We start from the raw sequence: 17,495 nt of genomic DNA on the forward strand, positions 1-17,495 counted from the left end.
TGTGAAGCTGTAATCTATTGAAGCAATTTCTTTTCTAATCTCACAATTGATTAACAATTTTAATTGTTTGCAGAGGCACATAGGGATTTTGTTTAACATATCCAATGCTGGATTTTAATTAAGTAGCAGTTGATAGGCAAAATTAATTCCTTAGGAAAATCAGTATAGGTATATATGGTTTATGGGTATTTATATTTTCGATTTAAGATAGAAAATCCCATGCAAACCATTCAAATCATACAGTTAAAAAGAACGAAGCCACAGACACAACTTACAAAAACACAGTAGAGGGGTAGGGATCTTGGGGAGAATACAGAACAAAATAGTGTTGTGTTTTGTGTAGATCCATAACGCTGCTTTGTCTTGAATGCTCTGCACAATTCTAGTTGCCGAGAAAACAGACTTGGAAAAGATTCACAGAAGAGTAACGAGAAAGGTACAGAGTTGCTTTGTAGACAGAAGTCAGCAAGACTTCTAGCAATGCCTGAGGGATATTACATTTGGTATCTGTGAAGTTATCTGCAGTATAGAGATGAACAAGAATTGATTTATCTTCTGGATGGTTTGAGGCCAACTTGAGGACATGTAATTTATACAAACCCCACTTGTACAGTCTTTCTTAAGCAAAATGCAGGATGCTTTGCCTTAGAGGGGGTATTTGTCACACTCAAGATGACATCTCTTTTGTTCTAATTGCTTTATGTTCTAAATATTCCAAGTTTTCACCATTTTAACAATAATAACCAAATTTTCTGCATGGGCTCAATCAAACATTGTTGATTTTAATAGATGTAGAAAGAGAATCTACCACTTTGATGTATTTTCAAGAATTTTAAATTCTGCCACTGTGGGGTGACTCCTGGAACAGCATTGCCTTCCAAATGGTTCAAACCTGTTTAAAACATCACTGTAGGAACAACATGACTATTAGAAGGAATATTTGAAAAATACTATGATAATTGTAATTTCTGCTTACTTCTTGTGTGATTAAAAAAATAGTGTGCCTGCATGTATTTTATTACTTTAAAATATAGTAATTAAAAAGTGAAATCACATATACTGATTTGTAGATTGTTAATCTGTGCAGCACCAGAGTAAAGGAATGATTAAGTATTGGTACAGAAATACAGTTCCATTTTGCACTTCCAGATTCTGCTCATTTCTGTTTCAAAGCAAAAATTTTCATAACAAAATTTTTGCTAATAAAACGTAATCAATCAAATACGTTTTAGGCTGCAACCACTTCTTTTTTTTTTTCTTTTGGGGGGAAAAACCCAATGAGTCTTCTGTAGTTGCAAAGACGTATTTGATGCTTGATTATTTTTAACTTCTGATTGTGTGGCTTTGAAAACTGGTTGAGATTTACATTTTTCAGTAGTTAAAATTTGTATAAATTGATGGCTTTTTTCAGGGATCTTTTAGCAAGTGGGATGGAACTGCTGGATTTAACAGTACACCCACTGTGCTTTGTTAAGTTTAATTTATGCAGACTTTAAAGTGTTTGGTAGTCTTTTAAATATTTTGTTCTAGAGAACAGTTAGTTGGATCAAGATATAATAGCTAATTCCAGCCATTTTTCTGTGACACCTGTTCTCTGAGATGTGCAGATCAGTCTATTTTCTTGGCTATGAATTTGTAAATTGTTATCTAATTTCTCATAATCTTGAAAGCAATTTATTTAATTCAAGTTTTTCCTTCTTGGAATTGAAGCCTAATACAGCTGATGACATAATTAGGAAGATACTTTGTGTTTATAAAAATTACTTGTAGCAAATAGAGCTAACTAGACTGACTAAATGGAAGATCTTACTGATGTGGTTAAAATTTGCATAGCAAATTATTTTTCTAAAAATCACCTATTGTTTAAAATAGCTGTATTTTATTGATGATGACTTTGAAGCTTTATTTTTGAAAAATCATGCATTGAAAATATGATTAAGTTGTTCTATACCTTTGAAGTTAAAGTGGAGGAAAACTACCGTAGCCTTTTTAAAACAATGTTAGAAACAGTACCTATGTGAGTACTATGAGTAAGACATTTTCTATTTTAAATGCTAGTAACATTTTTGTGTAGCATTTTTATTTTGAGTGATGCAAATGGCCTCTGAATTACACAGCTTTATTCTGTATAAGTAATTTGTCCCATTATGATAACTGTAATCTTTTTCTCTCTTTTTTTTTATTTTATTTTCCTGCTTGCCTTTTCTAGGAAGTAGAGGTTGGTATGTTTCTTCTGTCTTTTATGATACTGTGCGTTTTTCATGGATTCCTTATGTTTTGCTAAACAGAGGTTGTTTCTCCTCCTCCAGGATGATTATTTTCGCACGTGGAGTCCGGGTAAACCGTTTGATCAAGGTAAGATTCCTTTCCTAGGTATTTGTGTGGGATTATATTTGTGTAATTATAGTAATAATTTAGGTAATTATATTTGTCCTCCCGTTTTAGAGTACTAACAGAATTCTGTTAATTTGTGTAATTTTTTCTGTCTTCAAATAATTGACTTAAAGAAGTCCAGAAATTCAGCCTAGTCATAGATTTGTGTCTGTGATTTTTTTCAAACATATGTTGATTAGAGAAAAAGATGGGAGCATTAGAAACCTCCAAAGTAGCTTAAAATTTTCCTTGGAAAAACATGAGGTTTGGAAGATGTTATTTGTATATTTAAGTTAAGAACTCATTCCTTTTCATAGGACATCTGACACAAAAACAGGCTTGCAGTCTAATACTTATCTTTTGCAGTCAAGAAAAAAAATATTAAGATTTTGAATGTCTCTTTATATCCATTGGATAAAAGATGATCTAGAAACCCAAATTTGGAAGTCTGTTGTGTTCAAGTGATCTATCTTGAGGCAAAATGCAGCTGGAGCTTTGGGAATGCTGCAGTACAACAATTTTAGGCTGAGAATACTATTAGCAAATGCAGCAAATATTCCCATTACACGTTCCCTCCCCAGGCATTGGAACTTAATATTTACTGTCAATATAATCCCCCTCATGTATATTGTTTCAAAGTGTATTGCTGCCATTTTAAGACTGCTGAGAATCTTTATGCTTTTTTTAATTGCTCTGAGAAATGCTTCAGAGATTTTGTCTTTTCTGATAGCACTGGTGGCATAAATGCAATGAAGAAATGATGCAGGGGCTTGTAACAAGAGACTAAGATAAAAATATGTTGCGAAGATTGTGTTTATTCAATTTCAGGAACTTCCTCCACAATGGATACTGACTTGTGATGGATTTTTTTTTTTTTTGTAGTAATATTAGAAAAATTTGTGGTTCAAGGAATTGGAAGTTGTGCACATTATAAAAACAATGAGTGCTATTAAATTTAAGCCTTCCAGTCCATAAAGGGGCCTGCATGAAAGCTGGTGAGAAGGGACTTTTTACAAGGACATATGATAGGAAAAAGAGGCAATAGCCTTAAGCAGTAGGAGGCTAGATTTAAGTTAGATATTAGGAAGAAATTCTTTACTATAAGATAGGGTGAGATACTGAAACAAGTTGGCCAGAGAGACTGTGAAGTTCCCTGGAGCTGTTCAAGACTAGCCTGGACAGGGCTCTGAGTGACATGGTCTAGTGGAAGGTTCACTGCGTTGCTTCAGTGTTCCAAGGAACATTGGAACTAGATGATATTTAGGATCCCTTCCAGCCTTAACTATTTAATGATTCTGTAAATAGTGTTTTAATTCATTTTTCCATACTTTGGCACATTTTGAAAGGCCTTCTTTTGTTAATGGTTTAAAATGTGTCAGAATTGCTCATGTAGACAGATCTGTGTAATTCTATTTTATTAATAAGGGTTTCTATATGGAAATACATGTTCAAACATACTGGGAGGGTAGCCCTTACTATGAAAATGTATAATGGTGTTTATTCCTGGGCTGCAGGATCTGTTTTAAAAGCTGGAAAAATATTACGATTTGCATTGCAATCCACCAACACCATTTCTTAAAGCAACATCTGACATTTGTTTGAAAGAGAGAACTTGTTCTCATTGAATTCTTGTTTACTTATATTCTTATAAGATAGAAAAAACATATTTAAATGTTTTGAATATATATTTTATATGTGTTTATATGTGTGAGCACCCCTGAATGTTCTTGTTTTTCTAGAAATACCACAATGTAACTTGTTAATGAACAGTTACATGGGGCAGATATTACTGTTGGAATAAATGAGTGTTCTATTAGCATATTTAGTTACTGCTAAAAGGCAAGTTTTGCTTTTTCAGTGGTTTTAGAAATAAGCAAGAAGAATGTTTTGTGTTTAGGACTATTCAAAGTTGACTGCTTCAGTAGCTTTATCAATGTTTATCAGTGCTTACTTAAATTAACCTCCCCACATGCACACAATATTTTCTGACACATTTTCTTCATCCACTACTTTTACATCAGATGAAAAGATACAGAATACTTGTGGTGCATTTTATTTTTAGACTACATATGGTAGAAGAGCTTGGAGGGTGTAGCTACTGAATGAAATTGCATACACAAAGACACTAGTGTAATTTTGTGAAGTGGAAAGGATGTTTTCCTTTTCACAATAGAAATACCTTGGAGGAAAAGAAGAGTATATTCATGTAACTGAAAAAAATGCAGCATGACATTTCTGTAGAGGTTGAACACCCTGAAGGTATAGTTGGTTTGTAGATGTATTTGTAAAATTTCTTGTAGACTATTCCCTTGAATTATTTTTGGCTTTTGCAGTATCAGGTTAAATTAGATGTCTGTTTACAGTAGGAATTTTGTAGATACTGTTGTACAACTAAACCAGATTTTGAAACTATTTCGCTTATAGTAGTTTAATGTTTGCCTTTTAGCTCTGTGTATTTCTTCTACTAAGTTCTGTAATAATTTGGGTAACTAAGGATGTCCAAATATATACAAATACATCTCTATAATTTGCAGATACATTTCTGTACAGTGAACTGAAATAATTTAGAGTCATATTTGAGAAAATAATTCGATTCACTCATTTGCAAGCCCTGGGAAGTCATAAGGGAGTTTAATGAAGATCCATTAGTTTAAGACTGAAAACAGTCATGTAGAATTAACTTTGCTGCATTTGATGTGTCATGATCTAGTTTTTATAGTAGAACTATTGATGTTTTTAAACTAGAAATATATATCCATCACTTTTAAGATAAATTGCAGTGCTTTACAATTGAAATGTATCACATAGCACTTTAAAATGTTGACTCAGATAAAGGAAGACACTATGAATTTCAAAAAGAGCAGAATGGAAAAGCTTTTTAAAATATTTCATGATTATTTAGTATTAAGACTAAACTATGTTTAATCTGGTGAATGGTTTCCAGTTTCAGGTATTTAGGTATGTTTAGCAATCCTGCTCATTAATGAAGTGCACTAAATCCTGTGTTAAACAGATTCCCACTGCTTTATGATACTTTCAGCAAGCCATTGCCTGGAAAGATCTCCTGTAGATGTCTAAGGAACACTTTCATGGTGCTTTTTCTTAATTATCTGATTCTGTGTTTAAATGATTCTTGTATTATTTCTCTTTTATGGTAACATCACAGGAGTGACTTGTCCTGTACAATTCACAGGCTTGGCTCCCAACTCAGGTTCACTGGATAATACGTATCTGCTTCTCTACTTATGGCTAACAGATTGTTTCAGTGTTTATTTTTGTGGAATCATTGAATGAATTCTAAGTTTTATAGCTAATTTTAAAAGAGGCTGTAGAAAGAATTCTTTTTGAGGCTACACTGAACCCAAAATAAGAGACTTTGCTTGCCTTCAGTAGCAGTCTAAGCTTTTATTCCTGCTGTCCTGACATCTTTGCTTTATTGCCCTTATGTTAGGTCTAGAGTCATCATATCGAAGATTATTATAAGATAAAGTTAGAAGTGAGGGTTTTTTTGTTTATTTTTAACATGCCAAATCCTGGATTCAGGTGGCTGTTCAGACCCACAAGTAGTTATGTCAGAAAAGTGGAAATGCATTGCAGGGTGGCGATGACTGTCCAGCGTACAGCAGCAGAGCTTATCCTGCTGGCGGTGTGCTGAGAAAAGGGTGTGTGGAGCTGTTTCTTTGCAGTTACAAACCTGCTAAAATTTAGTCCTGCAAATCTCTCACTTGAGAAGTCCAGCCTCTCTCTGGCACGTCCCAGGCGATGGTCAAGTCCATGAGTACTGCATACCTGAAAATATTTTGGTGTATACTAGGATCTGCTTCTTCTTTACATGCTCACTTAGAGGCCTAATTTGCTTATGTTTGCCTCAGAAATTCAATACAAAGGCATGTAAAGCAGCTAATAGAAGAATGTATTAAGAATATGAAATTGGAAATAACATTACAGTTTAATCGTGAGATAAAAAGAAATAGTTTATTAAATCCCTGTAAAAAACAAACAATAAGCAAAGATGATAAAGAAGAAAAAAGAGCTGTACATAGTTTTACTTGAATAGAAGAATGAAACACGAAATATTAGAAGTTGCATTTTTGACCTGTTTAACTTCTTGTGTTTAAAGATCTGTTTATCTTTAAAATTACAAATATAAAAATTAGGATATTCTTTACAGAATTTATTTTATGTGGAGGTTATAATTCAATTTTACCACAAGTACATTTCATGGTCATTTTTGTTATTCCACGCTTCTTCAAGATGCAGATCTATTTACATTTCTGATGTATTAAATACTTAATATGCATAATCTACTGGATTCTGGTTTAGCTGGTTTAAAAAATTTAAAAGCTGGAGTTGATTACAGTAAAATGAAATTATAATTAAAATTCTCTATGTAACTTCTCTATGTAACATAATGAAATATAGAAATTAGAGTTTTCCAAGAGACAAAAAATAAAATCATTAAGGTTGGGAAAGACCTCTAAGATCATTGAGTCCAGCCTTTAAGCCAGCACTTCGAAGCCTACCACTAAACCATGTTGCTGAGTACCACAGGTACACATCTTTTAACTACCTCCAGGGACAGTGGCTCAACCGCTTCCCTGGGCAGCCTCTTCCAATGCTTGGCAACCCTTTCAGGGAAAAAAATAGTTCCTCCTATCCCATCTAAAACTTCCCTGGTGCAACTTGAGGCCATTTATTTTCCATCCTATCACTCTTTAGCTGGGAGAAAAGACCAACACTCACCTCAATACAATCTCCTTTCAGGGAGTTGTAAAGGGCGATAGTATCTCCCCAAAGCTCCCTTTTCTCCAAGCTAAACAACCCCAGTACCCTCAGATGTTCCTCATCAGATCTGTGATCCAGACCCTTCCCCAGCTCTGTTGCCCTTCTCTGGACATGCTCCAGAAGAAGGCAAGCTCCCAATGTAAAGAGGGCCCCAAAACTAAACACAGGATTTGAGGTGTGGCTTCACACACCAGCAGTGTGTCTTATAGCATGTTGTTTTGCAAGAATAGTCATCCTGGCAAGTGAGACAATAGATGGGAGAATTTTCAGGAGGATGCATTTCTGTTATTAGAGGCCTTCAAGATGTTTCTTTACCCTTGTTGCCCAGTTTGAAGAATACAGAAATCAGTTCCAACACGGCCGGCATGTCTCTAAATTATGATTTAATGTATTTAGGAAAGGATAATATAATGCTTAACTGTTTGCTGGTGATACATCACTATTGTGAATGTTCAAGTAGTCTTAGGGTGTTATTTCTTTTCTGCCAAATCAAGAAAGTGAAAATTTTGATATGAAAATAAAAAATATAAGAGCTTTACTAAAGCTGTTGAAAACTTTAAAAGTATGCCAGGGAAGTATGCACTTGCATATCTTCTTGTCAGAATATTCTCATTTGCAGAATATTTGAGAGTTCCTTATTAGATATAGAGGAACCTCAATATAATTGTATTAATTTTGTTGTCACTTACACAAGTCTGAGCCCAAAATAACTATGTTTTTCAGCAATTTAAATAAATAGGATCATTTCTGAATTGTCACAGATAATGGTAAGGGGGGCATTTGACTCTGACTACATGGAATTTCTCATTTACGTCTCTTTTTGAGCTATGTGTAACCTATTCTCTTGTAAACTTTCAAGTAATACCCAAAAGACAAAACAGAAAAAAACATGAGAATATTTTTGAAGCAGAGATCATAGATATTTGTGAGGGAGAGAATGTATTATAATTTAGTCACTGCACAAGTGGCTTAAAAGAGTGTGACTCAATGAAGATGCCTATTTTAAAGTATTTGAAATTTTGAAAAAGAGATTAAGCTTTAGTGGGTTTGTTCCAGAGGAAGAACAGAGACAGGCAGATTCAATTTTATATTTTTAGCACTTACTTAACTTATATTGTCAGTACCTAGAGTACTAGGTACCATGTTATGAATCAGCGTAACGGCATTTTCGTGTCCTTTTTTGAAAAAGCTTTATTTGCAGCAGTGAGCAAAAAGGAAATATGCAGTACTCTGTGTCAAGTGGTTATAAGCCGTGTTAGATGGTTATAAATTGGTATTAGATGTTTCTTTGTTTATCAGAACTTTTGCGTAGCATAACTACAACCATTGCAGGGCAGCTAGAAACTTGCTGGTGACATATCAGAGCTTACTAATAAAGAATATTAGGAACAGTGGTGCTTTTATACAGAAGTCTGATAGAAACTTTACACAATTGTCCTTGAGTCATCAGTATGGAGAGTTCTGAGCACTCATGAGAGGAGAATTTCTTGGGTAGAAGCTACTTCCATGCACATAGCCACCTTAATTATTGAAGCACTTGCTCACAAGTTAGAAACCAGCCTAGACAACCACTGATATTCAGGGATTTGAATCTAAACTTTTAATTACTTTTTTGACTACCTAGCCTTCTTAGTGAAGTTGGAGATTCTGTTCCATCTGATGTGTCCAGATGGAACTAGTGTTCAGGAAGATTCCTCTTGTGAACATCTTGCTGTAGTTACCCATTCTGCTCTTTATGCTATATAGTGAATCTTACGTGGCAAATACAGTCCCTGGGAAAAGAAAAAAAAAATGAGATTCTTCTTTTTCAGAATGCTCCCATCAGGTTACTGAGGTAGGCTATTTCTTGTTTATTCTCTCTCTAGTTTTATTTATAAATTTCGTATTTCTAGCTGCACCGTGATTCATTTTCATGTTGAAGTTATAAAAGGTGTTTTTTCTCAGATGTGTTGCATAGTAAGATGGGCTTTTCTTGTTCTGAATCCACAGCAGTGTGGATTCAAACCATCTGTGACCGAGGGGAGTCTATATGTGCACGTGCAAATTTTGAATGCTAATCACTGTACAGTTTAGGCAAAAGATAACCATTACTACTAATAATTCTAATTAAACATTTATCTGGACACCCTGTTAGCTGGCAATATCAACTGATTGTTTTTGTGCTCTGCCTTGCTCTCCTCCCTACTGTTACTGGAAATTGTAGTGCTAGGATTCTGGAATTCTCTAGACTCACAACACTTGTCAGTGAGAAAATCTGCTATAGCAGATGAGAAGTTGTCATCTTTCAAAATGGAGAAGTAAAGATACTCATGGTCTTTAGGTACCTTGAGGAATTGTGTGATTTATCAAGGAGGCAATATGAGTCATTCCCTTCTATGGCTCTATATACCTTGGGTTATAACCTAGGCATTTGACCTGATTATTGATATTTTAGTTAAAACTTTCAGAACATTTAATTTATTTTCTCCCTGCATTGTCAAACAACAAGAAAACTTTGTAGGCAAAAAAGTCAAGGCTTGCCTTTTAAAGTAGTGAAATTAAATGACTCGTGGGATACACAGAGCATAGCTGAAGTTTTGGTAAATGGAAACAAATATGTAGTTGCTTCTTATTTTGCCCATCAGAAATGAATCAGAACATTGGAAGAAGAAAATAGACTTTAAGTCTGAAAACTTTGTCCTTAACATTTTTCACTTTTCATTTTACTTGAAAGTAAAGAACATGTGAGAATGCACTCAAAAGATTGTAGAATAATGATAATTTATTCTGGTTTCTGCCCCAGTGCTACCAGTAAGAATATTCCTATGTTATGGCTTGCTAGTCTTTATATCCTATTATATTCCATATAAAAATAATATTCTGACTAATGTCACTTTTTGGGAGTGCTAGCTGTAAATTAGCTTACAGAAAGGATGATGGGAAGCTTTTCTTAATTGCTTTCCCAAATTTGAATTATAAATAAATAGATCCATTAGTAATAATTGAATCAAGTTTTCAAATATTAATTGCTTCCTTACCATGTGAGAAGAACAAATCCATACTAATCTATGAAAGTCAGCAGAAGTTCCTAATGGCAGATCAACTTGTCATTTACAGTGTAAGCTCTTAGAGAAATAGTAGATGTTAAAAACATTTTATATCTTTGATACACTTTTTGTGACAGTGATATTTTTCTGCTTGTTGAAATGTGGTTAACATGGCATTTCATGGTATTGTAGCCAGATACATGGACAAATGTAAAGGAGGCATGCAGACAAATAACCTAGAGCAAGTAAACTTTTCTGAATATTAGAAGCTGTGTAAAGCTGAACATTATCAAGCTGTTAAAGCTAAGATCAGGCCTGCATCTTTAGAAGCTCGTTGTATGTGACATTGTAGGAAGTCAGCTGATACAATGGTAAAGAGATGATTTCTGACAAGACTTACATAAATATATTTGTTACATCTAGAGTCTCCTCTCTGTAGAGCAAACCTTTACCGGTTTTTAACAGCAGTGTAATTTTGCTGTACAATTGATGTTTTCACTTCAGTTATGGGGTGGGGAAGCCTCTAATTTTCATAAATATGATGATACTTTAGTAAATTTTAATTGATAAAAACTTGGATTGATACCTATTTCATGTTGAAGACAATAGCTGTGAGGAATACATCAGTCTCACTGGGGAATTTTGATGCTTGTGATGATTTTGGTGTGAATATTGTATTTTTTCAAAGCTGCTTTTTTTGGCAGAAATGGAAAGAAACATGTAGTGTTGCCTGTGCAAGTTGCATAGTCTGAATGAGGTGAGGGAATGCCAGGAATGTTTTGTTAGGGATAGCTAGAAGATGAACTGAAGAAGTAAAGACTTAGTGCCATGTATTTCTTGATATAAATGAATTACATGCTTAGGGGAAATCTGTGATACTTTTCCTGGTATAAATTTATGCATTTTTATAGTAGTTTAAGATATCTAGGATGGCTCTTTGTAGAGACCAGACACACAGTCAGACATGTCCCTATATTGTAAGGGGATTACAGTTCTTCCCCAGCATGAAGAACTTCAGACCCTGGTTTTGAAAACTGTTTTTCTTGTGGTTTAGCCTTTATTTCTCATGAAAATTAATAATTTGTCAGTTCCAAATATCAAATAAAAAAGACTCAAAAGAAAGGCAAGCTATTTCTATGCTTTTTTAAATATCTAATTTTTTTAGTCTTGTCAAAGCTGGCAAAATCGCTAATGCAATCTGATGTGGATGCTATGTACTTTATAGTGTAGGATTGACTAGAGCATCTGATGTTCAAAGAGAAAAAAGAGGAAGACTCATGGTAGTTTTCATGGTTTCTAGCAACATTTCTTTCTGTGTTCTTTCTTGTTTTATCCTTTGGCATGTTGTTAATCCAGGCAGACATTGACCCTTTGATTAGTTCACTTTTTCATGTTCCAAAAATCTGCATTTTTTTATTAGCTATTTATCTGATCTCTCCCTTGCTGTTAAAAAAAATGTTTCCAAGGATATTCATTTTTCTCTGACTTCTGCATCAAGAAGTAAGAAAGTTTCATGAAAAAGTACTGGGAAAAGGGAGGCCATGTGTCACATGTAAAGTGAGGAAAAAACACTTCTACAGGGAGCTTATAGCTGACAGAGAACAAATTCAGCAGGTCATGGAGTGATAATATGAGTTAGTGTCAGTGGCAGGACCCTGGGTGCTGAACATGCTTCTGAATATAAAAATGGTCTTGTGATTTGAGCACCCATGGCTCTGCTGGCTTACCTTGCCTAGTGAGTATAGCGCTCACCTGAGGTGATCAAGGTTGCATAAAGGGCATGATAACCACTGAGTCAGCAAATAGTAAAAGATTATATTACTTATATCAGTAAATACTGGAAGTCCTAGTTTCCCTTCGATACCCATCTTCATGATGTCATAAAGACAAAGTGGGAAATAACCATTTCTTCCTTGTAAAGTTGGGTTCTGCCTGTAGTATTTTGTCAAAATGTAACATATTGCCAAACCCATATTTTATGGCTAGCTAAATTTGATACAATTGTCAAAACATATCTTCAGAATCCCAAGAACTTTAGAAATGAAGTAACCATTTCAGTGGGAATGGTTACATGATCTCCCATGTTCATCCTTTTTACTGAAACCTGTGCTACTTGGTATTAAATTCAGCATCCTTATATGGTTCCAGATTTCTGTTATTCATGTTTGGGTTCTTTTATTTCATTAGCCTATTCTATTTTACAGAAGAGTTATCTAAAGATAGACCATATTCCAGTATTGCTACCTTAGTGTCTCCATCAGGGAACATTCTGGGAAGAGATACTTGGACCAGTACCTTAAATGATTGCTAGTAGCTGGCATTACATTCTGCCTAACTTGAAGCAGAGAAAATATTTTGAATAGAATCTAAAATCTGAAGTAAAATGGAGAAGGTTATGCTCTCTGTAATTTTGTACTCTGACTCTGTAACCCTAGTTAAGTATATTTTTTTTGCTGCAGTTGCTTTCCATTCATATAGAATTGTTGTAATCAGATGTATTCTGGATTATTTGTTGTGGTTTTATGGCTAGTTTTCTGTAGAAATAAAAACGTGTGGAAGAAGAATACATCTTTTCATATGTCTTTTGCTGCAATTAACAAAATACTTCCTTTCTGTTGGCATTGAATTATTATTATGCTAATGATTCCATCACTTTTTTGCATTGATGATAATATGATGTATTTGTTTTGCACAGCTGAATGTAGTATTATAACAGAAAACTGAAAAAGTCACTGCTCAGACTATATTTAATCACACTTAGAACTACAACATCTTGCATCAGAACTGCAACTAATGATCAGCTGGGTATGTGCATGGTTAGCAGGCCTGAGTTAATATCCTGTGTCAGGTCACATAGAGATACAGTTAAAATGTTATTTTTATTGTGAAGAACAGAAGACTTTTATTTCAGAAAATATATATGCAAATGTCTGCTCTCAAGCCTACGGTGTGATTGTTTGGAATGTCCTGTGCAGGGCAGAGAAGTGGACTTGATGGGCCTTTTGGGTCCTTCCAACTCAGAATATTCTGTGATTCTGTGATATTTTATAAGCAGATGCAAGAAATGGGGAAAGAGCATTTCTGAAGTACAACTGAATGTTGGACAGTAACATGCTAATGTGAAGAAGAACACAGGAAAACTGAATTCCTGTTGTACATAGCTTTATTGATTAAAAAAAGTATACTGATAGGGATAAAAAAATCAGTTTTGGAACACTTAGATTACTTGAAAGGACACCATGGAGTTCAGAGAAGGGAGAAGATTGTCTCTTGTGAGAGCTTAAATTGACAGATGCTTTTTAATATTATAGCCATGTAGGCATGGCTACTTCAGAAAAATCAAGTTTAGTAGTAAGCAACAAACCCCATTATTTGGCTCTTCCAGTATTATAGCCAGAAATCACTGTTAATAGTTTGAATTGTACTTCAAAAATGACTATGGATAATGACCAAAGGACCAGCTAAAAACAAACAAACCAAAAAAAACCACCACAAACTGAAATAGAAACCTAAAAGGGGGTAGAATTTGTTTAAAGATGGAGTCACACAAATCACTCACCTGCATATTTTAGTTTACTTTTTCTTTTACTGAAATATTATCTAAGTAATAATTTCTCAGAAAATTCAGTGTCCTTGTTCACCACTTAATGTGGAGTGGGAAGAACCCATTTGTGTCTTAGTAAGCACTTCAGGGAAACTGCTTTCAAGGTGGCAGTACTATTATTTGGGGATTGGGTAGTCAGAGAATGGCGATTGTTAAAAGTATATATCAGGGAGTATTTACTTACCTACACAACAGCTGTACTTTTTCCTGGTTCCCTTCAGTCCAGCACTGTACAAGCAGCAGGCCAACCCCCTCCACCTACTGGGTGGGTTCTATGTGTGGTGTTTCTTGCCCAAATTTCCTATTCTAGATAAATGTTAACTTTCTAAAACTATTTTCAGCTTTAGATCCGGCTAAAGATCCATGTTTGAAGATGAAATGCAGTCGCCATAAAGTCTGTGTTGCACAGGATCAACAAACTGCAGTTTGCATCAGTCACCGAAGGCTTACGCACAGGTAAATAGTTCAAGAGTTAATTCTGTACACATTTTGTGGTGTTCATGACTGACTTGTAAACTATAAATCCATTAGTTTAATTACTGAATAACATACGAGTAGAATAGAAGTGGGTTTTAGAAGTAATTTTTTATACTTAGCTTTACTATAGTATTTACTATTTGATTTTTTTTTAACTAGAAAGTATACATATTTAAATATTGCAAGCTGCTGGTACAAATACAGTTAGGCAAATATTCACTGTGCCAGTAGCAAATGAATAAAACTATTGTGATAGTATCCTACACATTGCTTTGACATCATCACTTTATTTATGAAGCTAGAGAACTCAAAACTGCCTGCTGAAGTATAGGTAACAGCCTGATACAGTGTAAGTTGTTTGAGATTAGTGGGGTTTTTCCCCCCCTCTTCTTTTTCTCCTGTGCTTTCTGATTTTCTTTGCACGCTGGACTGGTTAAATGTAAGGAGAAAATATATAATAAAATCATGCATTTTTGTAGCTTTATCTGAGGCAGAAAAATGAATATGTAGGACCTGAACCATACACTTAGTTGAGTCGTGACTGTTGCGTGCCAAGGAGATGGAGTCAAATTGCATTTTCGACTTGAGATTGTTCTTTTTTTTTTTTCCCTCTTCATTGTGGGAAACAGGACACAGCAGAATGGCTAAATTTCAATAAATTGATTTAAATAAGTGTCTGTTAAAGTGCTTTGCTCAGTAGGGGCTGAAAAGAGCTGAGCAAAGAGAGACTTCCTTCTGTGTTGGAAGAGGATCATTTCAAGTACAGTTTTATGAATGATACAAGGAATGTTCTTTGACTGTGTATAGTTATGTTAAATACATCCATCTGGAGCTTTTCAAACAAGCAAGACAGTACATAGTGAAAGGAAAAGTTTGAACTGTTCTCGATCAGCAGCTGTACTTAATTTACAAGAAAACTCAACAGTATTTGTGGAGATACACTGTTTATATTAAACAATTTCAGTGTAGTGCTAGAATTTTAGTTTGATAAGGTACTATATATGGTGCAAGAATTATCAGACAAATGTGGGTAGCCTGATTTCGACTGCATGTGAAGTATCAGGTATATATGAGTGTTAACTGTGAATAGACAACGTAATAATTCAAAATTTCCAAGAGATATTACATGTCTTGGAAAAAAATGGCAGTAATGACATTTCCTAGTTAAGTATACATGCAGTAGGTGATGACTGAAAACTCTTTTAGATTAGATGAAAATGCATGCTCTTGTTGAATTAAGAAACTTTTTGACATCAGCCTTCATACCTGTATTATTCCTCCCACAGTTCTTAGTACTCTTTTAGAAAGCTAATATTTTAAAAGACAAACTTGTCTGAATATAATGCAGTCAATAATGGGAAACTTTGGAATAGCAGCAACTTGATCATAAAATGATCATAAAAAAGAACTGTCAATCTAGACTTGTGAAGTAGATGAAGCAATTTTCTACCTACCTTTGCTGAGCCAGCACTGGGTTTTCCCCACGCTTAGATCTCCCTATTCCCCCAGATTGCCACATGCAAGAAGTAATTTGCTTTGTGCTTTCTTTCTGAGAAGGTTTTTCTTCATGCAGTTTTTGACCTTTTTTGAACATGGTGAGATTAAAGTATGGATATCATAAACACAAGCAGTCATGTCTGCGGGTCTCTTTACTGCTACTGTTTTTCTTTGCCCAACATGTTACTCCTTCACTTGTACCTACAGTTTGCATGCTGATTATCAGTAGGTTATCTGTTTTCCACGGTTCCCAAAGGACTAGTCCACTCTATATGAGTGTTGGTAAAAACTAGATGAGAAAGCATAACTTGACAGTTGATAATATACCCTATCTACCAGTCTAATACTTCACATGTAATCTGTTGTGAATCAAAATTTACAAAATTTCATTGCAGTAATCCTTCCTTTTGCTTAGTTTGTGTGTGTGCACATGTGGTGTTTTTCTAGGATCAGATAATATAATTAAGAAAAGGCACTTGGAGATGTTTCTGAAAAAATAGTTGAGACTTTTCATGAACTCCTGGGAACTCTTCATAAAGAACTTCCCCATAGATTTTAATTTGGACATATTTGCTGTATAGATCCGTAGATGTTCCAGAGATTTTTCCCAAGACTCTTGCACAAGAAAAGTAGTTTAAAGTACATGAATTGATACAGTTGCAAAGATGATCCCCGAGACGGTTAGGGAAGAGGAGACATTGCACACTTCAAAGATAAATAAAAAGTGTATGGGCACCTTTGGGCTGCCCCTGGGGAAAGAGGCATGAAATACACTTACAGCTGAATAGATTTTTCTGTAGTGTCATCAAGCTGAAATACACTGATTTATAGTTGAATTCTCTATTACTGGAAGCAGAATTCCCAAGCAGCCCTATTACCTAGTTCATAAATTTCTGTTTATAAATTCTGTTGCTTTCTTTAGGTAATAGCATAAACAGAGAAGTTGCTAATCAGTGAAGACTGATAATTGTATCAAATGGAGGACTCAATTTAGTAATTTCTTTTGTTTTTTTAAGAAATTAACTTGCAGAAAAAACCAGATAGGCATAGACATTGTTATTCAGTCTGTGCTGTCCTAGGTGTTCTTCTCTGTACAGTACAATCCCCAAGCTATTGTAGCCCAGTCTGGATTACTCAGGGCCCCTCAGCAGCACACAGTGAAGCATGGGTGGATACCCCAGCCACCTGCAAGGCTGGTAGTGACATGACAAGGTCCCAACAGGATTAATTAATGTGACAGCACACTTCAGTGATGATTCTAACTGTTCTTTCAAAAGTAGTAAAATTTCTATTAGCTTGGGGATCTCAGCATTGTGATTTTGCTGCAGTGTGCTTGCATTTGTATGGTTTCAAAACCAGCTACTATGTCTCACTGTGCTTTTCTTGGAGTTGTGGGTCAGGCAAGCCTATGGTTTTGCCCTTTCCTCAGTTTCCATGGCAGCTGAGATCATGGTCTCCCCTCAGTCTCCTCTCAGGGCTCATTTCCTTTTCTGGTAGACTGCCAAGATGGCAAGTCCTCTTCTAGAGCACTCCTGCAGGGACACAACACAAGGACTTCCTTTATGTGCTGTCCTGGAAAGACTGAATAACATTTGACAAAAAGATGAAATAGGTGTTGTAGATCACTGGTCACAAGAATAGTTGGAAGTACCAGGACTTTGAAAACACAAGGACGTGGTTAAAGGAACAAAGTTTTTGTTGGTAGCAGATAACAGCATTGGCATCTCTGCTGG

At 35.0% G+C, this 17,495-nt stretch overlaps 1 protein-coding gene across 1 annotated transcript in view; it reads left to right on the top strand.

Annotated features, from left to right (window-relative positions):
* The window catches only part of SPOCK3 (SPARC (osteonectin), cwcv and kazal like domains proteoglycan 3), a 163,461-nt gene that overhangs the window by 58,576 nt on the left and 87,390 nt on the right, over nt 1–17,495 (top strand). The window contains exons 3-4 of the mRNA XM_066317620.1: nt 2,310–2,355; nt 14,130–14,244. Of these exons, the coding sequence (XP_066173717.1) occupies nt 2,310–2,355; nt 14,130–14,244 (161 nt within the window). The remainder of the gene's footprint in view (nt 1–2,309; nt 2,356–14,129; nt 14,245–17,495) is intronic.

This window comes from Sylvia atricapilla, chromosome 4 (genome assembly GCF_009819655.1).
Source record: "Sylvia atricapilla isolate bSylAtr1 chromosome 4, bSylAtr1.pri, whole genome shotgun sequence".
Lineage (NCBI taxonomy): Eukaryota > Metazoa > Chordata > Aves > Passeriformes > Sylviidae > Sylvia > Sylvia atricapilla.